We start from the raw sequence: 22,142 nt of genomic DNA, 5'->3' as shown, positions 1-22,142 counted from the left end.
TTAAAGCAGAAATGGTCCTAGTATTGTGGAAGAAGATATCCCCTCTTTTTTTTTTTTTAATAAGAGAAATGCATAGTTCTGAGAATGTGTGGAGTGATGTGTTCAAGGCATAACATCTGATGCCAACTTTTTAAAATAAGAATTTTCTTATTCAGCAGAAACTTTAGTCCATAATCAGTGTTTGATTAACAGAATAGTGTCAGGGCAGTAGTAATGTCAGTGTTTAGGGCGAACATCACAGATTACAGATTACTTAAACTCATGGCTTAAAAAAATCGGGGATGAGGGACGCCTGGGTGGCTCAGTCGGTTAAGCGTCTGCCTTCGGCTCAAGTCATAATCTCGGGGTCCTGGGATCGAGTCCCACATCGGGCTCCCTGCTCAGCGGAGAGCCTGCTTCTCCCTCTGCTGCTCCCCCTGCTTGTGCTCTCTCTCTCTCTCTCTCTCTCTCTCTGACAAATAAATAAATAAAAACCTTTTAAAAAATAAATAAATAAAAATAAAAAAATCAGGGATGAAAAGGATTTGATACAAACTAACTTGATTAAAATCATATCCTGATAGTTAGGAACACATCTAGATAACTAAAGATATCCCACCAAAGAATTCAAAATAACAGAGTATGATTTTTCTTAGCTAATCTCTGCTTTCTTAAATATTGGAATAAAACCTATACACCATTAATTGAGCAACTGTCCTCTTCATCTTCTATCTGGCCCAGCAACAATCTGGCTGATGAAGTGTGACATTGTGAATAATCTTGCTTTTGCCAGCTAGGCTTTTCCCACCTGCTATCACAGATGAGCCACACACCAGTATTTTTGTCAACCTGTTTGCAATGCTGCTCAGCTCATCATTAATTTGGTGAAGCAACTAGAAGAAACATCAAAACTGCTTTCCATTCTGAAAGAAAATAAAAAAAAGTAAGCTTCTTTTTCTATGCAACTTAATCCTCACACTGGTGTTTCCTGGGCCCCAGGCCCATCATTGATTGAAGCCAGCAGCCTCACCTTATCAAAGTCATTGGAGTAGAATTTTATCATAGTTTCTTAGCTTTTTGTGCTTATTGGAAGAATTTGATGAGATCATAAAATAAATGATTTTGTTCTTTGATAAATCATGAAGAAATGTCCTCCCTGTCATGTTGTAATGCAAGGTAACATGCCCCTTGATGTATGCCACATCACCAAGACAGCAAGTGTCCTTGTGAATGACCCTTGCAGTTAAAGATGAGCCTCACTTGAGGTAACTACAAAACTAGCAAGGAAGCAATGCAGAGGATAAACCCAGGCCCCCAGGAAAAAGTGAACAGAGGGGTTCCAGGTGCATCCTTTTTTCCCTAAGAGAGTACCCTGTAAGGCTTCTGGTCTCAGCAGCCTCCATGGAATAAGGACCTACCAGGTCAGATGAACTGGGAACTCACAGCTCACCACTCTTTTCTTTTTCTTTTTTTTTCACCAGGCCAGGGAAGAGACAGCATCTCACTAAAAAGACCTCCTCATTCTCATAGAAAGAAATTCTTGCCATGCCAAAATTACTTCCTTTTCAATTCATTTCTTCCTGCACCAGTGATAGGCCAGACCTGCTCTTAACCTATTAACCACTACCCACCTCCTCACCTTTTTTTTTCAGTTGCTTGATAAACTCATTATTCACCCTAATGACCTTTCAAGTTTTACTTACTGAGTTTCATCTGATTAGTAAAGGGCAGAAATATTCATGTATGGTAGTTCCAGTTGGTGGGTGGCATTTCTTATTTAGATGTTTTTGTTCATTTCATAGTCATTCTTCTTTCTCCTCAAGAGCTAGGAGCACCCCTTAGGGTTGTCAGCAGAAATGCAGGATGCCCGGTTACATTTGAATTCCAGATAGACAACAAATAATAAGTACAGATATATCTTGAAGGTGATTTATTTTTTTAACTAAAATTCGAATGTAACTAATTGTCCTATATTTTTATTTGCTAAACCTGGCAACCCTGAAGTGGTTCTGCAAATCAGATCACTCACTCCTCAGAATTTGGGGACCAGTGATATTCTTAAGGCATATTTTCTGTGGTCATTTCCTTATGATACATAGCAAAGCATTATGAAATCAGGACAGAATGAAAGGAGAAAACAGGATTAAACAGTAGGTGAATATAAGTGGGATAGTAAGAACTCAATGAGCTACCTATGAAAGCTATGAAATTTTTACGCTGTCAGAAGAGAGTGATATGAACAAGATTCCAACAAATATCCAAAGTTAGCTTCCGTCATTCTTCCAAATGCATTAAAATGTACATTTCTATCCAGCTTCTTGATTTGGCATGCTTAACGAAGCTCTCCCACTTACTTCAGTCTGCATCCTTCTGGCTTCTGATATTTTTTTCCAGAAATACATTAAACAAAAGAATTGCACTTATAACCATAGAACATCTAGTGTAGTTCATCGACATTTTTTTTTTTTTGTGGAGAGATTTGAAAACATTTATACTTCTTTACTACTTTTTCATTAAATGTGCCCAGAGGCTTCTGAGCAATGGTTACATCTAATAAAAATTTGAGAGCAGTAGTGTATGTTAGTCAAGAATAGTGGATATCCAAGACCACAAGATGCTTATTAGAGTTTTATAACAAAGTGGTTATTAATTAAACGTGGCAAAAGGAAGCGTATGAGGGTTCAGGGAGAGGGGAAGCTGTCGAAGTGGTGAATTTATAGACTATATTAATAAATGAAAAAATAAGATAAATCAGTGTTAAACAAGGAGAAAACACTGGCTTTGAAATGCAGTTGAACTTATTGAGGCCTCTGAGTGAGATTCTCTGGAGTAGTACCTAAGAGTATGGCTCTTTGCCTTCTGGCCATGCAGCTGAGTGATCAAAGGGCTGACCTCTGACCCAAGATGGGCTAAACTGTTACTTACTCCTTGGAACATTAAACTTGAACTGTGAGACATGGAGAGAAGTTCCTGGGCTTAAACCCGGTAACAGTGGTGCTCTAGACGAAAGATCAAGGAATTTCTACAGTCGTAATCCTAGAAGATGTCCTTATTCCTGCATTCCTTTAATTTTGGATTTCAGCTTGATCTTAGATTGCATGAACTAGTTCAGTATTTTTCCAACAGATGTCTGTGTGCTTAAGTTAGCTAGAATTTGCTTTTGGGTTGCTTGCAAGCAAAAAAAAAAAAAAATTGTATGACGTTTTGAGGTCAATTTCATCTTTCATTTTGATTCTCATTCAATCAAAAATGCCAGATATTTTGTTAGTCAGGAGGGATAGAGTGGTGAATGAGATGAACATGATTGTTTCATGGAGCTTTCAGACTAGCAGAGAAAGCAGACACTGATAAAGTAGATGAAGTATAGAAATGGAAGGGTTTTTTTATTCATTCATCAACAGACATTTATTAAGCACCTATAATCTGTAAGGCGCTATTCTAGACTGTCGGTACATCAGTAAAGAAGACAAAGATCCCTGCCGTTGTATCTCTTAGCAGGGGATGAACACGGTAAGCCATAAACATCGAAGTATATAAATAAATAACATGGACTTAGAAGATGGTAAGTGCTATGGGAAAACAAATTAGAAAGGAGATCGGAAGGAATGGTATATCAAAAGGCCGGGAGGCCAGAGAGAAACGGCCGGTTGGAGAAACTGAAAGATTATTAGAGTTAAAATAGTGACAACAAGGCAGTGGCTCAAAATGAAAATGAAGAGGTTAGCCAAAGTAGATTGTTAAGGACTTTATAAGCCATTGGGAGGATTTTGGACTCATCCTAAGACAATCCAAAGCCACTTAAGAGTTTTAAGCTATAGACTGACATGATCAGATTTGCATTTTAGATTTATCATTCTGCCTGCAACCTGGAAAACACACTGAAAGCAAACAGTAGTGGATGGGAGAGAATAATTGGGAAGCTCTTGTCCTAGTCCAAATGAGAAATGGTGATGCTCTTGACTAGCATATGTTTCATGAATTGGAAAACAGTAGCTGTGTTAAAATGGCTGTTATTGAGGCTTAGACTTTCAGCTTCTCATATTTAGAACAAATTAATGCCTGTCTAGATTTATCTTCTGTTCTTTGGGCTTTGATGCTATATAAAGCCAATCTGAAACGCTGACCACTTTTTCACTGGCTTCATATCCATGAAGTTGAATTATGCCTCATCTTTAGGAACAAAAATATGGCAAGTGGGTATTTAAGGGGCCGTGGCAGCCGTAAGACAGGCATTCATTCTACTCGCTTGCATCTGTACCTAACTAGCCATGTACCGTCATCCTCAGATTCTGAGAGAACCAGGGCAGGGTACAAGCAAACCAGGAATACACAACTCCTTCATCAACAGGGCCTTCCCCTAAATTCTCATATCCTTTTCCTCCCTGGTGAGATAGTGTAGATGATGTAGGAGAAAACCACATGCTCTTTTTACCACCCCACCATTGGGTTTAGACGAGGGGTTACATTCCCGTAAGCAGTGGGTCGTTTCACCCTCCTAATTTGTTGTGACTTCTTGTTACACGCATGTAGTATTTTTTTAAAGGCAATGCAACTAAACAAGTGTTACACTTGCTTCCTGCACTTAACAATACTGGTTAAGTTCGGCACTTAACCAGCATCATGGGTGGCATATGTTAAGGTTATGCCCCTCTGTAATTATTTGAAATTTTAATTTCCGGCTTACATACTAATCCCAAACTAAGCGGTCAGACGTTTCTTCTTGCCTTCGAGCTGTGTCTAGCTCAGGCTCTTTCAGTCTCAAAGATGTAGACAGAAATTGTATCTAACCTTCAACTCCTTTGCTTGCCAGTCCCAAATATAACAGCAAAAAGAAAGAGAGACTTTTCAATGTCCTTATCATCCCTCCAAAACTTTCCCCTCTCATTTCTGAAGAGACGAGTACCTAGTACCACTTTTTACCATATTGGAACATGGTTCCCTGCGGTCCAATTGAGTGTCCTTGGTTCTTGAGACATCTGCCTTTCCTAAGGAAGCTGGGACGAGGAAATGGAGCTTAGGGATATGGTTTTTAACTGTTCCCATTGCAATACCTTATTATAAAAATGTACTTTTTAAACATGGGTTCCCATCTTGTATTACTTTTTGTCTTGGAGTCTCTCCCTCATGCATTACTTTGCATCTTGTTTGAAGTGAACCATTTTAAAATTTATATCCTCTCCTACTTTTATTGCAAGAACTTTATTTAAAATATCTTTTTTTTTCCTCTTGCCCTGCTCAGATATGCATGAACATTTTATGCATTTCACACTCTTTAAGATAGAGAAAATAATATGCTAATTTGAATAGCGGTAAAATCAGAGTCAGAAGAGAGATTTTATTCTCAGAGAGTGGACAGTGCAGCATCTTCTTAGGGCTATCAGTTATCTCCATTGTTAATATAAATCACGCAAAAGACATGGATTGGTAAAACAAGGCAGTAGGAGTACTCTCAGTTGGATGGAGCCAGCACAGTGGATGTGTGCTCCTCGAGGACAGGTAACCTGTTCTACTCCCTTTCCTATCACCTGCTCCACCCAAGGAGTCACGCGTATATACATACCAGTTACTGAACATGTAGTTAGATGAGTAAATTGAAATAATGATAAATACTTATGAGACATCTAATACTATACTTAATTTTACACAAGGGATAGTGAAAGAAGAGATTTTGACTAGGTTTTAAGACTGGGTTATGTCACTCTAGGGCAGGTATGGGGACACCCCCAAGGAAAGAAGTACCTAGGAAGGGAGCTGCTGGAGAGAAGACTAGAAATCAGACAAGTGGTCCTCCAATTTGAGTATGCAGAGTGCTAGGCCCTGCCTCCTGGGAGTTTCCGATCCAGTAGACCTGAAGTGGGGCTCGAGAATTTGCGTTTCTCACAATTTCCCTCCCAGGTGATGCTGATGCTGCTAATCCAAGTAGCCCACTTACAAACCAGAGAATTAGACCTTGGAGAGCTGGCTCCGCTGAAGGGACCTGGACAGGCTGCTTGCTGTGTGATCTGCACAGAGAAGGGGTGATTTCAGACATGTCTGAGGGCAGTATCGAGAATAGTTTTAAGTCTTGCCTCCTCTCGATCAACAGGACTGATGGCTACACTCGGGCAAGAAAAGGAGAGGATGGTTTTACAAACTCAAATGAGAGTTAAAATCAGCTGACATAAATAAGATGGAAGATGGGATACATGGAGTCAACTTAGTAATACTTTCAGCGAAGTTAACCTAATTTAGCAATGTAAGACCATGTACGTATATATCTAAGCTAATTTATATATAGGTTATTCCCCGAAATATCCTTACACTGCAAGGAAAGTTGATGCTCTTTAGCTGACTGTGCAGACGTCAAGGTAAATGGGAAAGGTGGAGAAGGACAGCCCAAGGAGAGAGAAAAGCCCATTCATCCTAGAGAAAGCATTTAGGAGAAACCACTCCCACCCTTCCCCCTTCCCACTCAGCGCTGTCTCTCAGGTAAATAACCTTAGAAGTTTCTGAAACCGTGGCAAGGGCTTCAATAGCCAGGGGTCCTGGGAACACATCTCATCTTATTGCAGTATTGAAATGGAAACTACCTAAAATTTAGAACTGATTTCATAGGCTTTGTTGTGTTCAGCTAATTAGGTTCTTGCATTTTAAAACTCGACTCTGAGGTTTTTGCATACTTATCTGTGTTTCTTCCACATGAATTTTGTATAAGGCAGGAATCATTTAGGACTCTGGGTGACGTTGGCATCTTTTTCATTATAGAACTTCATGACTCAGGTGGATTTTCTCAATTTACCAACAAAAAAGGAATAGAGATATTACATTAAAATGAACTGTGTCTTTAACAAAATGATACATTTTGGTAACCAAATGGCCAGTTGCTCGTATTTAATTTAATTTTTGTTAATTTGAAAATATTACAAAAAGTAAACGTGCTTAGTGATCCTTCCAAGGAAAGGCTCAGCTCATGTTTAATAAAACCACATAAAATGACTCTGGAGACCTTGGCTACACATCTAGCGGTCAAATATTTCAATGCTTCGTTGCTCTCGTTCCTTTTACAGGTACATGTGACAGCGCTGCAGCTATGAGCGGAATTTTAAAGAGGAAGTTTGAAGAAGTTGACGGCTCCTCACCCTGCTCTTCTGTTCGGGAATCAGATGATGAAGTTTCCAGCAGTGAAAGTGCTGACAGTGGGGACAGTGTCAATCCATCCACCTCGAATCATTTTCCCCGTGAGTACGGAAACCATACCTGAAGCTGCTTGTCCGGTTCTGCAGTGAAAATAATTGTGTTATCTTGGTCATTTTTTAAAACCTTTATTACTAGTTTTGTTTTGTTTTTGTAATTGACTACAAACAAGGCATGATTAAGTAAAAATGAAATCTCTTTGAGGTAGGGGTAGATTCTTCTATTTGGATTGCTTTTGGCAGTGGATTATTTGACAGTGTTAATCAACTGACTCAGTGAAAACAATGATATTTTATTATTATTAATTTTAAGGAAACACCCTACTGAGAGTAGATAGGGAAAGACAAGTCCAGGCACAAAAATGTATCCTCCCATAGCTGAAATGATATTCGGGGGGGGAGCGGAGAAAATGGATGCATTTGGGAGTGGAAGGTCTAGGTTATGATGAGAAAGAGCTTGCCAGAATGAAGAGATGAGAAAGCTGCAAAACTCTCCCAAGTGGTCAAGTGCATGCAGTTTATACTTCTTTCCGCCCATTCTTTTATCCTTCATCCTCAAGAACAATATGTAAAGCCCACAAAGAAAAAAAGAGTGTATGCCTTCTCAATGATTCCTTTTTCTGCCACACTGTAACGTGAGCCCTTCCTGTCATGAAAAGTATTGTGAAGATTGCAGGACTGATGAGAAAAATTCTTAAAGTAATACAATCTACAGGTTAAAAGAAACTGACTAGTAATAGCTAAAAGATCTTCTTATATTTATGTTTCCAACAGGAAGATTTTACTATATCATGATACCACGGTAGATAACTAGTCTTAGTTTTTCCAGTTTTCAATTAAGTGGCTATATTTTATTAATAGATGATCTATAAAATAGAATTTACTTTGGAAATGGGACAACCCAGAAAACCAAAAGAACTAACAATAGTTTTAAGTGGGTAATAAGAATCTCAATAAAACTGTTGAGTATGAAACAAACACACTAAAATCAAAAGCATTGCCTTAAACGGGCAAAACTAATAGAAAATATAATGAAAGGGCAATTACAATGATCATAGCAGATAAAAAAACCATAAAATATTCAGGGACAAGGTTGTTGTGTAATGTAGGGGATCTGCAAATACACTTACATATGTCATGATGATATGAGGTGAGGTTTTGTTTTTGATTTAAAAGAAGATGCATTGTACCTATTTGGTCTTAATATTAATAGTGATAATAGCAACAACATGATCATCTGATGGAATTTCATGAAGATCAACAGAACAAGTGAGATAAGATACATGAAAGAACTTGGTAAAATGTTAACTACTAAGCACATGTTATATTGGAAATTATGATCATAGCTAACATTTCTTGGGTACATAAATGCTCCAATAGCTTTATATACATTATCCCTACTCTTTGCATCAATTCTGTAAGTACCACTACCTTCAATTTAAGAGGAAATACCTGAGGCTCAGAGGCTAAGCATCTTGCCCAATATCACACACGATTTGAGCCTAGGTACATATGTGTATGTGCGTGTCTCATTCCATAGTCTTCACTTTTTTCATTACCTCATGCTTCCCCTTAATTGTATAATATTGGACATATCTTTAAAATGTTGTTTATTGTGAATTATAAAAGAATTAGGTGAATTAGTAAAGAGATGAGTTATGTTTTTGGATATAAAGATAAAGTTATCAAAGCTTTCCACGTTAATTTATACATATGAGTATAATATCAATAAAATCCTCAAGGGCATTTTCTTAGAAGGCGATAGAATGATAAAAATCTGTTTGGGAAAATAAGCTAATGAGAATAGAGGTATATTTTTAAAAAGAAACTATAAATGTTGAAAAGCCATTCCAGATCTCAAATCATAATAGAAAATTATATAACTTATCTTTTTTGAAACTCTGCTAGATGTAGGAAAGTATAGAAAAATCTCAACATGTTATATGTAAGAGTTTAATGTAAAAGCAAAGAGCATTACAGAGCAATGGCAAAGGGAAGAAGGATTTAATAAATGGTTGTGGTGTTAGAATTTGAAAAAGAAGTAATTTAGATACATATCTCACAACATAAGCCAAAATACATTCCATATGGATTAAATAGATAATTTTAAAAAATCAAATTATGGGGATATTGCTTATCTATCAGACATTTGGTAGGATCATTACCTGAGCTTTGAAGTAACAACAACAGAAAAAACTCACATTGCAAAATACTTATAATAAATACATTATTTATTATATTTAATTTAATAAAAAACACATGTAAATTTTTTAGAAAACCCCCAAAGGCATTCCACACAATAGGAAGTATGATTAGCGAACATTTAAAAACATTTAACAATAATAATAACAATTCAGACTAAAATAATCCTAATGATATTCCATTAGTATGAAATCACAGAAATTTCATCTCCATGAAATTAGCACTCCTCTCTCCAATAAAAACTACTGATACCTAAGTGCTGGTGAAAGTCACAGTATAAATCATAGGTACATACTTTGTGACTGATGGCAGGGAAATTTAGAAAGCACTGGGTTAATATAAGAGCCATAATAATATTCACATCTATAAGTCTGTACTTCAGATAATTTACCTGAAGGGGGAAACATCAAAAACAAGGGGAAAACTACATAAGTGAAAATGTTAGTGGTTAGTACCAAAAACGGGGGTTAAAAAAAATGGGGGTTGGAGGTGGAGAAGGGAAAGATAACATGTCTCAGAGAAGGAAAATGCTTTAAGTTATGGTGACTTATACAATTTATTTTCATGATAGTTATGAAGACCTTATGACAATTATTTAAAATGCTCATGAGATAATGTTAAGAAAAATCAAACACAAAATCTTAACTTATACTGTCAGGGAAAATCTAGTATGCATAAAGGCAAGGAATGGTATGGCACCCTAAACACTGAAAATGATTTGATTTTTTGAGGTATTAAAAAGATGGATGGCTTTTCATATTTATTAATTTAAAACAAACAAGTTTTAAATTTAAACTAAAATGATAACTGTAGTTCAAATTGTGTTTGTATATGTGGACAGCAGATTGAAATGGCGTGATCAGCTAAATCATTCAATACTGCAGCTAAGTAGTAAAAGCTTTTATGAGTTAAGTCTGACAGAAATGATTTCTCCTATTAAAGAAAATAGACCTATTTTATGATGTCCAACAAGTCATCAAAATGGGGGCACCTGGGGCTGGCTCAGTCGAGCATGCAACGCTTGATCTCGGGGTTGTGAGTTTGAGCCCCACATCGGGTGTAGAGATTACTTAAAAATAAAATCTTAAAAAAATTAAAATACATATTTAAAAAGAGAAGTTATCAAAATATTTCAGCTCGTCATTTATTATCAGTGGTAGTTGGCAATATGTTAGTTTACTAAATTGCTGATTTAACTGTATTAAATGAAATCTGACAGAGATTAATTTTTAAAGATAATTAAATGATTAATTAAAAAGTGCCCTTTTCATTAAATAGTCTGCTCAGGTCACCATATTCATATTATGGAGAGGGGAGGAAAAAGTGGCAGGAAAAAGCACAGAATCAAGAGATAAAAATTCTACCTAGGATATTTATTTTGTGAAAGACCTGAGGATGTTAACTAATGTGAGAAGGGTAGTTGAAAGGCCTTCTTCTTTCTAGAAATGTATTTCAGATCATTCACTTGCCCAAAAATTTATATACAAGTTTTTAGAAAAATTTTTTTCATCTCGATTAAAGTATGTACTTAGCGGCAGTGGTCTTATCTGCATGTAAATCTATGGATATAAACTTTTAGGAATGTTATCATTGGTGAATCCTGTTATTTAATATATATTCCACTTTCCAAAAAAACCTTAGAGTAAAGAAGGATTTTTGATGACTATCAAATTTGTGTAGCATTAGGAAACCAAATTTAGTTTCACATTGAGAGTTTTTTAAATGTGGTTATTTAAATCTCACCCATCATGAGCTCATCTTTCGAATTAAAAATATCCCATGTACTCAGTGCTTTACAGGCATTTACATATTGTGTAACATAACATTTTGTTGTCATTACAGATAGAGGCATTGATAAGATTGTTTGGTACGTGTCAGCAGCTATAGTAGTAAAAAATTCCATGCTATTCTAAGCTTTCTGTAAAGATACTCAGTTTGCAGCACATCACATTATGATAACAAAAGCTTCAAAATATAAATCGATAAGGGAATTATGCCTTTTTCCATGGACTTCTGAGTTTTGCTGGCAACTCGCATGCTCACCTGTGATCAACCAAGGGCATATCTTATACTTCCCTTGAGATAGAAGCATCTGGATTCTGTATTGCTGTTGAACGCCTTGTTTCATCAAATCCCTGTGGCTCTAGAGCCAATCAGCCTGTACTTGAGCGCTGTCAAAAGGAAAGCTGCAAGAAGCTAGAGAGGAAGGATTTTTTTCCTGCCCTCTAAGGTTCTTGGCACTTCACACGAGTAATGAGAAGCTGTGTGATGAAGCATCCTCCCAAAAGGAACACATTATTTTTCCTGAAACAGAGTGTTTCTGCAAATAAATGTACAGTATTTAGGAAGTGAAAATATCAAGAGGTAAAAGGATAGATCTAAACTGCGCATGAAAGTGGGTAGTCGAAGTCTCACATAGGGATACTATTTTCTAATTGATAAAACACTTTCACATGCTTGAGTTCATTTGATATCCCAAAATTGTCGTGTAACCATTTTATAAAAGTAGAAATTACCATTCAGAGATGTATTCCTAATTTACCTAAGGGCTAAGATTATAATGTTTCCCTCCCTCCCTCTTTCTTTTCTTTCTTATTTCCCTCCCTTTTCTCTCTGAACCTGCCCAGGGCATAAGTATGCTACCATGCTCACCCAAAAGGGCTCTTCCTCCAATGTCATTTCCCTCTCATTGACTGCACATTTCTTAATGGGATTAGAGATAAAGAATTCACAGAAAACAGATTTTGCCATGAAACTTTATACTGGAAGTATGACTAAAACATACCTATTCTCTTACCCAAGCAGTTAAAATGCACTGAAGATTTAGATTCAGTTCCAACAAATAGAGTGTATCTTATGTTGCAAGCTCTGAGGTAGGTGCTTTCAGACATGACAAAATGATAGACTACAAGTAGTAAATACAACTTAAAAATACAGGGAGAGACCATGTCTACCCAGCACTGTGGTTTACTTTGAGAACTTACTATGCCAAAGATAAATGTAGCAGTCTGCCTCTGAGCCTTTGATTTTTCAAACAATGAAGGAGTGTTCAGGCAGAAACCCAACACAGGAGTTTTAAGGGAAGTCTTTGATTAAGCAGGAGGCAGGATCCCATGACCCTCAAAATCTCCTTTCCACTCCGCGATGATATGATTCTAAGAACAAGGATCAATATAGCATCTTAAGTTAGAGCTGAGACCAAGTAAGAAAAGGTAAGCAGCATAAGTCAAGAAAAGCTACTATTAAACTAAGAGATCTCCAGACCCTCTGCATCCCCGTATGTTGAAGAAGGTCAATTAGCATGGCCCTTGTCAGATCAGGCCTGGAACCAGTTGCAGATACACTTATACTAGGTCAGTGTCCCTATCTGAACACCAAACATGGACCAGTTGAATAATTAGGTATTTAGTTGGTTGGGAATATGGGGATATGGGATATAATTTGGAGTGGAGGAAGATATGAGTTAGTGGTCCGTTTAGAAAATATTCATTTGAACCTACTGTACAGTCCCAATTCTAATGCAATGGAGTTGTTTTCAGATCATCTCATCTGAGAGATCTGAGAGATCCAGTATGATGAGTTGGAGATGGTGCCTCCATCATGCCTCCTCTGGCCTTACTGAGACCGTCCTTCAGGCTGAAATGTCTTCTCTGCCTCCCAGTCTCTATGAAGTTCAATACCTGCTTTAAGGGTCACATCAGATATTTCTTTCTCCATGAAAGCTTTACCAAGTCTCTCATTTTACTCCGCTCTTTACCTGAATCTTCTGGTATTTTGCCAACATTCAAAAATGTTGACAGTGGTTTTGTGTCTTTTCCATCCCAGGATCTCCCCCTAAACCATGATGTCAGTAGCCCTGTGAGGGCTCATTGAACCATTGGTCTCATATTTCCTTGACAACCTCTGTTCTGAAGTCTTTATTTCTATCCCATTTCTGTCGTTTACCTCCACTCCATTCAGCTGCTTATGTCCACAGCCTCACCCGGAATATTGTTACAAACTAGAACAGCCCTACCCCCCAAAAATCAAATTTCAGTGTTCCAAACTCAGACCACAACCCTTTTCCTCCCATGTCCTTCCTTCCCAACCACTTTTTTTTACCTCATCCACTTGTTTTCCCCAGTATAACACCCACCTCTTGTTTTTACGTATCTTTCTGCCCTTTACCATTTGCTCCATTATTTCTGTTTTTTGTTTTTTTGTTTTTTGATTTGGAGGCCAGGACTCTTCACCATCTTCCTCCTGTATTCTTCACTCCGTATTCCCTTTTTATTCAAATATCTGAAAACTTGAAGTTTTTGAAGAAAATAGCAAAAACTGTGTTTTCAGACTCAGTGCTCATGGTTGCTGTGCTGCCATCCTGCTGGGCACCCCCGGTCGGCTTTCTCTCCCATCTCACAGCGCGGAGTGTGTCAGACTGGCATCACTCCCCCCTCCCACCTCGTACACAGCAGACCTTTCCTTCTCATCATGGTGGACCCCGCCTTTAATATTTGTCCTTCTCCCTTTAAGCAGGGCACTCAAAATGAGTTTTGAAGGAATGACTGTAAGCTCATTAAAGGCAGGAACTAGGTCTTTGTATGCCCAGCTTCTAGTAAGCCTTTAATGAATATTTGCATAAATGGATGAAGGAATGGCCGCTTATTAAGCACATGCTGTTTGCTATTCACTGCCCAATTAGTAGGAGCTAGAACTATGAAAGTACATGAGACATGATTCAGCTTCTGTAGAAACTCACAGTCTAAAAGCACTGAAGCACATCTCCCAACACCACCCGAAATCTGTTTCCCATTGTAGTTATTGGTGCACCCACCATATCTTTTCTGGAGATTTACAGAGCTCAAGCTTGTGTTCTTCTCAGTGCTTAGACTGGTGCAAGTTCAATTACTGTTAAATTCTTGATAAATAACGCTTAGCTTTGTAAAGAGTGGTCTTTTTTTAGTACAACTAAACCATACAAAGAAAAAAAAAGAATGCATTTATTGTAGGACTTTATAAGGGCATGGACATCAGTGGGAATAAATAACAATTTACAAGCTAACTCTGTAATTTATGATTTTGATGGGTGTCATTGTGATATATCAGGATCCTGATTTAAATTTATTATATCCTAATACATGTAATGGTGAACTGTGTTTTAAATAGGCCCCCGCTGTAATTATGTATTCCTAACATGTACCTTTCTGGTTTCATTTGCTTATATATAGCTTTCCCAGGCAGAAACATCACTGTTTAATTGGATGCTGTGCAGTTCTTTATGCAGTCACTGTATAACACACTTGAGGGAATTGAAGTTGCTTTCACCTTCACCATCCTTTGAATCAGCTCAGGAAAAAAAAAAGGCATTACCAAGTCAGATCACTAACATTATATAAATACAGTTCGTTTAGTTGTTGTTCGATTTGGTTTAAATTTAGCAGCAGGACCTCAGATTTAGCCTTAATAAATGGTAACATTAGATTTAGCTCTTCATTCCAGCTGATCAAAAATTCTGTTATTGTTTTATTTGCTTTTCCTCCCCCAGTCGTGTGTTATATAAATATGTCTCAAATCTGTCCACTTCCCTCCATTCATGTTGCCACCCAAGCACATCTGACTTTCCTCTCTCCTGGACTCCTGCAGGAGCCTTCCTGATGTTTTCTGCTTCCTCTCGTGTGGGAGCCTCAGTCTTATCTCTGTGCGGGAGTCCATAGGCTCTCATCACTTTTCTACTTAAATCCTTAAGGTGCTTTCAGATGTACTCATTGCCTCCAAAACCCTGTACAGCCCCATGACTGAGCCTTTGCTCTCCCCCCACAACCTCCCACCCTCCTTTTCTCTCCATCTCCAAAATTCGGTCACACTGATCTTGACTCAGGCTTTTTTTTTTTTTATGTTTTTATTTAAATTCCATTTAGCTAACATACAGTGTAATATTACCTTCAAGTGTAACTAACAAACCTTTCCTGCCCTAAGATCCTGCCTGGAACAGTCTTCACATGACTGACTTTATATTTCAGGTTCAGCTTAAATATCAGCTCTTTCCCGGAGCTGTCTCCGATCATTCATCTAAAGTAGGCAGGTCCAAAGTCCTCCTCTCTTAGAGATGTATATGGAAGTTTTACAGGAAAAATGATAGATATCTTGGAGTTACTTTCAAATAACCTGGGGTGGGGGGAGGGAAAGAGCGAGAAAGAGAAAATGAGATTGAAAAAATATATATATTACTCTGTATTTTTATATAATTAACACTTTACATAATTCATTTTAAAAATATGTAGATCCAATTTATCCTAAAATTACTGTGAAAGAGTGAAGGGTTAAAAAATGACCAACTAAAATTTTGAAAAAGAATAAGGAAAAGGGAAAGCATACTGACCCTTACAGATTTCAATATTTCAAATGCTAGAATAGTTAAAACACATAAAATTAGCTCAGACTGCACATGGAATAAATAAAGAGCTTAGAAACAGACCCACATTTAAATGGCAACTTGGTATGTGACAGAGGACACTGCAGATGAGTTGGGAAAGGAGGGACTGCTCTAATAACTGACCTTTTAACAACTGGCCAGTCACATTAAAAAAGATAAAATTAGTGGGGCGCCTGGGTGGCTCAGTGCATCAAGCACCAACTCTTGATTTTGACTCAGGTCATGATCTCAGAGACATGAGATCCGGCCCCTCTTCAGGCTCCGTGCTCAGCCTACTTAAGATTCTCTCTCTCCCTCTCCCTCTCCCTCCGTCCCTTCCCCCCAGCTAGCGTGCACACATGTTCTCTCTCTAAAAAAAAAAAAGATAAAATTAGATCCCTACCTCTTACCATACATGAAAATTAATTCCCAATGGACTAAATACCTAAATGTAAAAAAAAACAAATGAAAACTATAAAACTTGTAGAAAAAAATAGGAAAATATCTTTATGTCAGATATGATGCAAAAAAGACAAAGCATAAGAAAATATGTTTGAATACATTAAACTTGTTTATATGATCAATTATGCCATCAAGAAAGTGAAAAGATGAGCTACAGACTGGAAAATATATTTACAATTCATTAACTGACAAGAAATTAGTATTTGAATATAAAAGGAACCCCTACAAAAATAAAGAGCAAATGCAATAAAAAATAGTTATAGAATATGAACAGATAATACACAGAAAAAAGCTAATACAATCATGAACAAATGTTCAATTCTGTTAATAATTAGGGAAATTAAAATTGAAAGAAGACACCATATCACATGTATTGTAATATCAGATTGGCAAAATTTTAAAGTTTAACAATATCATGTATTGACAAGTGTGTGCTGAAGCATGAACTCTCATAGTGCTAGTGTGAGTGTCAGATGGTTCAATCACCTAGAAAACCCCGTAGTGAAAGTTAAAAGAAAGATTAACTGTGCATCAGTATAGGATTAGATAACTGTAGTTTGTTCATATAATGGATAAATTGGATAACTCTGAACCAAATAGTCAAGTTTACATGTGTGTATTGTTGAGTGACATACACAAGCTGCAAAACTCTATATGATACACTTACATAATGAAAACACACAGCAACACTATATTTTATGGAAGTAAAAATATGCATAGGAAAGAATGATACACAGCAATGTGAGGAATGGTACATGTAAAGATGAAAAGTATAAAAATAGGTGGTAGGTGCTTACCTCTACTTTCTCACTTTTGTCTATATTTTAAAAGTAGCCATCTTGGGGTGCCTGGGTGGCTCAGTCGTTAAGCGTCTGCCTTTGGCTCAGGTCATGATCCCAGGGTGCTGGGATTGAGCCCTACATCGGGCTCCTTGTTCAGTGGGAAGCCTGCTTCTCCCTCTCCCACTCCCCCTGCTTGTGTTCCCTCTCTCGCTGTGTCTCTCTCTGTCAAATAAATAAATCTTTAAAAAAAATAAAATAAATAAAAGTAGCAATCTGAAGTAAATATGGTAAAATATTAACATCCATTAAATATGGTCAGTACATATTATTTCTGGAAGTTTGGAATATTTTATAATTTTTAATAAGTTCTACATACATTTCACTTGAGATTAAAGACTATGGATTACCCCACCATTCTCTTATTCTCTTTTCCATCATTTTCTTTCTCAGCACCCTTTTTTTTTTCATTCACAATTTGCAACTATTTTATAGTATATTTGTTTTGGGTTTTTTTTTGGCCGGGGGGTGCGAAGAGAGAGCATGGGCACACAAGCATGAGTGGGGGGAAGGGCAGAGGAAGAGAAACAATCCCAAGCAGGCTCCATGCCCAGCATGAAGCTCAATCTTGTGACCCTGAGATCATGACCTGAGCTGAAATCAAGAGTCAAATGCTTAACCAACTGAGAGCCACCCAGGTGGCCCAGTATATTTGTTTATACCTGTGTATTTTTATATTTGTTTATATTTGTGTACCTGTTTTGTTTAGCATTGTATTCCTATTAGGAAAAGGCAGAAGAGCCCTGTAGCACATTAGAAACTTCCAGGCCAAATTAGGCCATTAAGTAGAACTAAATTTAATATATTCATTGAGAGTCTTCATCTAGTGATAGCCAAGTGATATTGCCAAATGTTTCCTTGAAATCCATTTACACAATTCATTGCCTAAGGGAGCCATATCTTCCCCAGGTGTTAGGCTCTAGGAGGCCCAGTGACATTTAGAAAAATTCCCATTGGAAATTGCTTCTTGTGCTTATAAAATACACTATCCACTGTTGCACTGTATATACAGCAAGTCCCACATGACCTTTTCCCCCCTGTGGTGTTAAGGTAGAATATTGTTTCTTTAGTTGATCATCAGTGAAGTAGTTGCTTGTGTTTGGGAGCCACTGTGAGAGAAAAATATTTAGGTTTGCTGTGATTTTTCTTTCCCTAGTGCATCAGTTAAATTTGTGAAAATGGGACTCTTGGAAATTCCTTCGGTTTGTTATAATTGGAAAATCCACAACCAAGGAGCCACGAGATCCTCAATCTAGTTTTAGTTCTGTTGAAAGTAGCTCTGACTGTAGTTAAATCATTTAACCTGTTTCTTCATTTGGAAAATGTGAGAATAGATTGATTTTCAAAGTATGGGAATTTGCATAAGTTTCAGGTAATCCTCCTTCCCTCCGAATATAATATGCTACTGATAATAATTTATGCTTCAGTTATTTATATCATATTTGAGGATATCTTTGTGTTTTCAATGTTTATCCTGTGTACCATTGGAATACCTATATACAAGTCCAATAGAATATTCCATTTGGTGATTTAACTTGTAGTTTCCACATAAAGAAGTGAAAATCATGTGAATTATTTTAATTGATTTGTTTTGGGATGTCTTGACTAAGTAGATAATATACTCAAAGTATAGTGTATTAGAACTATAAAAGACAGTTTAATAATATAGGACTGAGTAAAAAGAAATGATGATATTTAGAGTAAGGAGTTTTATATGTTGGTCTGCTGGCAGAAAAATATTAGAGAAATAAATAGAATATTCATGTGCTTAATGATTTTTAAAAATTATTTTCAAAGCTGTCCTCAACTGAAATGTATAAGTGAACACTCTGGAACATCTCATTACCACAAAGGAATATTCTAACTGAAAATTTCTAAAGAAAGTCACAAAAGGATGAAAGATTAGCAGAAATAATTTATCTGGAACATTTTTAAAATGCATAGTCATTTGATATCCTGAGATGTTATTTATAACTGAATATCCACATTTGTCTCATTTATGTGCTAATTGTGTTTTAATATTTGTGAGGTCAACTCTGCTTGTGAACAGATTGTGTAGGCATTTAGACAGTATATTTTAAGAGGCATTTCTGTCCTAAAATATCTTCTACCACATGACTGAAAATTTCATCATGAATGTAATCCCTTTGGGATGACTATATTAAAATCTACATATATGTGGCCTATCTAGTAGTTTAAAATGGGATGTCTGGACTGAAATTTCCTGGATTCTCATCAAAGATTCTCTACTCAGAGGCAAGTAATGTAATTTCTCTGATATTTGGCTTCCTCATCTATAAATACCGATAGAAAACAGTACTACCGGGGCACCTGGGTGGCTCAGTCGTTAAGCATCTGCCTTCAGCTCAGGTCGTGATCCCAGCGTCCTGGGATCGAGCCCTGCATCGGGCTCCCTGCTCGGCAGGAAGCCTGCTTCTCCCTCTCCCACTCCCCTTGCTTGTGTTCCCTCTCTTGCTTTGTCTCTCTCTGTGAAATAAATACATAAAATCTTAAAAAAAAAAAAAGAAGAAAACAATACTACCTACATTGTAAGTTTGTTGGTGTCTTAAATGGGTGACTATTGCTTTATACTGTACTTGATATTTAGTAAATACCCAAACAGTATTAGCTATGCTAATGATGATTCCAATGAGGGACAACACAAATTTTATTTTATTTTTTAAAGATTTATTTATTTATTTGAGAGAGAGAGGGAGAGCACAAGCAGGGGGAGTGGGTGAGGGAGAAGCAGGCTCCCCGCAGAGCAGAGAGCCAGATGTGGGGCTCGATCCCAGAACCCTGGGATCATGACCTGAGCCGAGGGCAGACGCTTAACCGACTGAGCCACCCAGGTGCCCCAACACAAATTTTATAAATAGTTATTCTGGAAAACTACATATATAGACAGTAGGTCCCCAGAGAAAAAAATACATATTTCAGTTATGTTTTTGATAGAGTGGGAGAAACATCTGGAAAGATCTAGATTCCAGATGTAAATCCTAGATCTTCAGATCCGGGCAAGTCATGTAAGTGTGAGAAAGCAGCCAGGTAAATGACAAGAGGGCATGGTGGACCTAGAGTATATCTTCCTAAAAGGCTTTATATTTAATAATAATAATAATAATAAACCTGTCTAATCCAGTGAAATTCTTCTTCAAGCTATTTTCAGTTTACCATCTACCTGTTTGCTAATCCTGGTTTAGGTAGTGGGACGTTATTCAGGGGACATCATGAAATTCAATCACAAGCTGCTGCAGAAGGAAGAATTTCCAGCATACACTCACCATTCTTGGCAGCATTAGTCCTAAAAAAAATTGTAAGGATTCGGAATAGTAATCCTAGCAGTAATAACTGGCATTTATTGAACTTTCATTAAACGTTCAGTGCTAGGAACTGCACTCACATCTTATGTGTGTTCTCTTACTTAATTAGCACAACCTATAAAAAGCATCTGATGCTGATTTTAAGTAGGTGCCCAGAATCACCGAGCTAATAAGTTTGTGATCTTTGCATCATTCTGACTCGGAATCCTGTACTTTATACATTGTTTCCTGTAATTAATGTTGAAAACAGCATTGTCAATCTTTCTCATGCTAGCATCGCTTCTCAGACTTCTGAAAACGTCTCCTGACAGTTGGCATTCAATTCCAGAAAATCTAGTAAAGTCTACTGCTAATGACTCAAATAGCATAAAGATTCCATTTTAAATTAGAGAAGCTCAATAAATAGTGCATGGGTTGAGTTCAAAGAGAATAAATAACCTTGATTTGCTTACTAAGTCTTGCATGCATACTGCTTTTTGCACTGGCATCATAAGCCTTTGTATTCAAATGCCACGGTCGATAGAACTTTGCCCGCTTAGAGTTCTCTGCAGCTGAATCACCTAGTCTCTTTCGGAGTGGTGTTTTCTTTTCCAAGTAAAAGGAGCAGAGAGGAAGGGAAGAGATGCTGACATTGTTATGACTGAGGGGGTAAGACGGCATTGTGGCACCTCTCAGCCAGGCTCACCTCCCTGCAGGAAGTGTCTCAGAGCTGCGGGGAAGGGGGCATCTTGGCAGCTGCCTCCTCTTTGATTGACCACATCAGGCTTTAAAAGCATCTATGGGTTCATTAGCATCAGCCATTTGCAGGGCTCTTCTGTAGACCATCTTAATGGGAACGTGTGAGAGCTTTTATGAGTGTACTCCAAGATAGGATTTGTGGGAAATAGTCACAGCAAGTGTTTGATGTCTTTTGGACTTATTCTCCTAAACTCTAGGCACCATCAGAACATCAATAAAGCATGACTTTTGTGTAAATATCAGGACAGAGAAGTAAGTGTTGGCACAAGTATTTCTGGGAATGTTTCTGTAACAGTTATCAAGGACAATTTACTAGAAGAAATGGAGAGTAACGTGGGACTTAAAAGTCAAGCAGAGGGAAGAAAGGAGGGAGAGAGAAGATAATGCAGTCGATTGGACTGAAGATGTATACTTGTATACTCAGAATATGGGATTAGGGAAAGGAAGAGGTAGTGAACAGGAAAACCATTGCAGGATGGAGGGCTGTGCTTGCTCAAGCACATGGCACAGATAGCAAGCACGTAGCTGGTAAATAAACATAAGCAGTATGATACCAGTCGTTACTGTTCCAGTTAGCGTCTCTCAAAGTTTCCAGGTAAGAGACAAAAATCTATTGCTACCTCCTAAGAAGGGTGGGCTTCTTTTGAAATGGTAAAAGAAATGTGAGGTTTTAAAAAATATTTACTACTACACTTTACATGCATTAACGCATGCAAGGGTTACAGCAATCCTAGGAAATGAGTATTACTTTTAATCCTAATTATACAGATAATAAAACGGGAGTTCAGAGGTTAGTGACTTTTCCAGAGTCCTAAGGGGGTAAAACCAGATTCCAACCCTGGCCAGCCTCACGCAGGTGTTTGACCCCTTAACCATACGCCTTCTTATGGAAACCTCAAAGGACCAGCTCAGTGAAAACTTCATTTCTTAATCCAGGCTTAATCTAAGCTTTGTAGAAATCTATGGGGATGTGATTTAATTTTCTAAGTAGAAAATAAAATCATTGTCAAATGATTTCATTTTAAAAGTCTGTTGT

At 37.4% G+C, this 22,142-nt stretch overlaps 1 protein-coding gene across 4 annotated transcripts in view; it reads left to right on the top strand.

Annotated features, from left to right (window-relative positions):
• The window catches only part of CSRNP3 (cysteine and serine rich nuclear protein 3), a 172,341-nt gene that overhangs the window by 97,273 nt on the left and 52,926 nt on the right, over positions 1-22,142 (top strand). For 2 of the 4 annotated variants that reach the window (XM_088022132.1, XM_088022133.1), the window contains one exon: positions 7,026-7,196. In XM_088022132.1, coding sequence (XP_087878258.1) covers positions 7,026-7,196 — 171 coding nt within the window. Of the gene's footprint in view, positions 1-7,018; positions 7,197-22,142 lie in introns of those variants that run through there. The other 2 variants (XM_088022135.1, XM_088022134.1) reach the window with 1 other exon arrangement.

The sequence above is a fragment of the Eumetopias jubatus genome, unplaced genomic scaffold (assembly GCF_037043125.1).
Source record: "Eumetopias jubatus isolate StellerSeaLion01/CBP00866 unplaced genomic scaffold, mEumJub1_p1.0 scaffold_3, whole genome shotgun sequence".
NCBI classification, from domain to species: Eukaryota; Metazoa; Chordata; class Mammalia; order Carnivora; family Otariidae; genus Eumetopias; species Eumetopias jubatus.
This window is presented reverse-complemented; position numbering and strand designations above follow the sequence as displayed.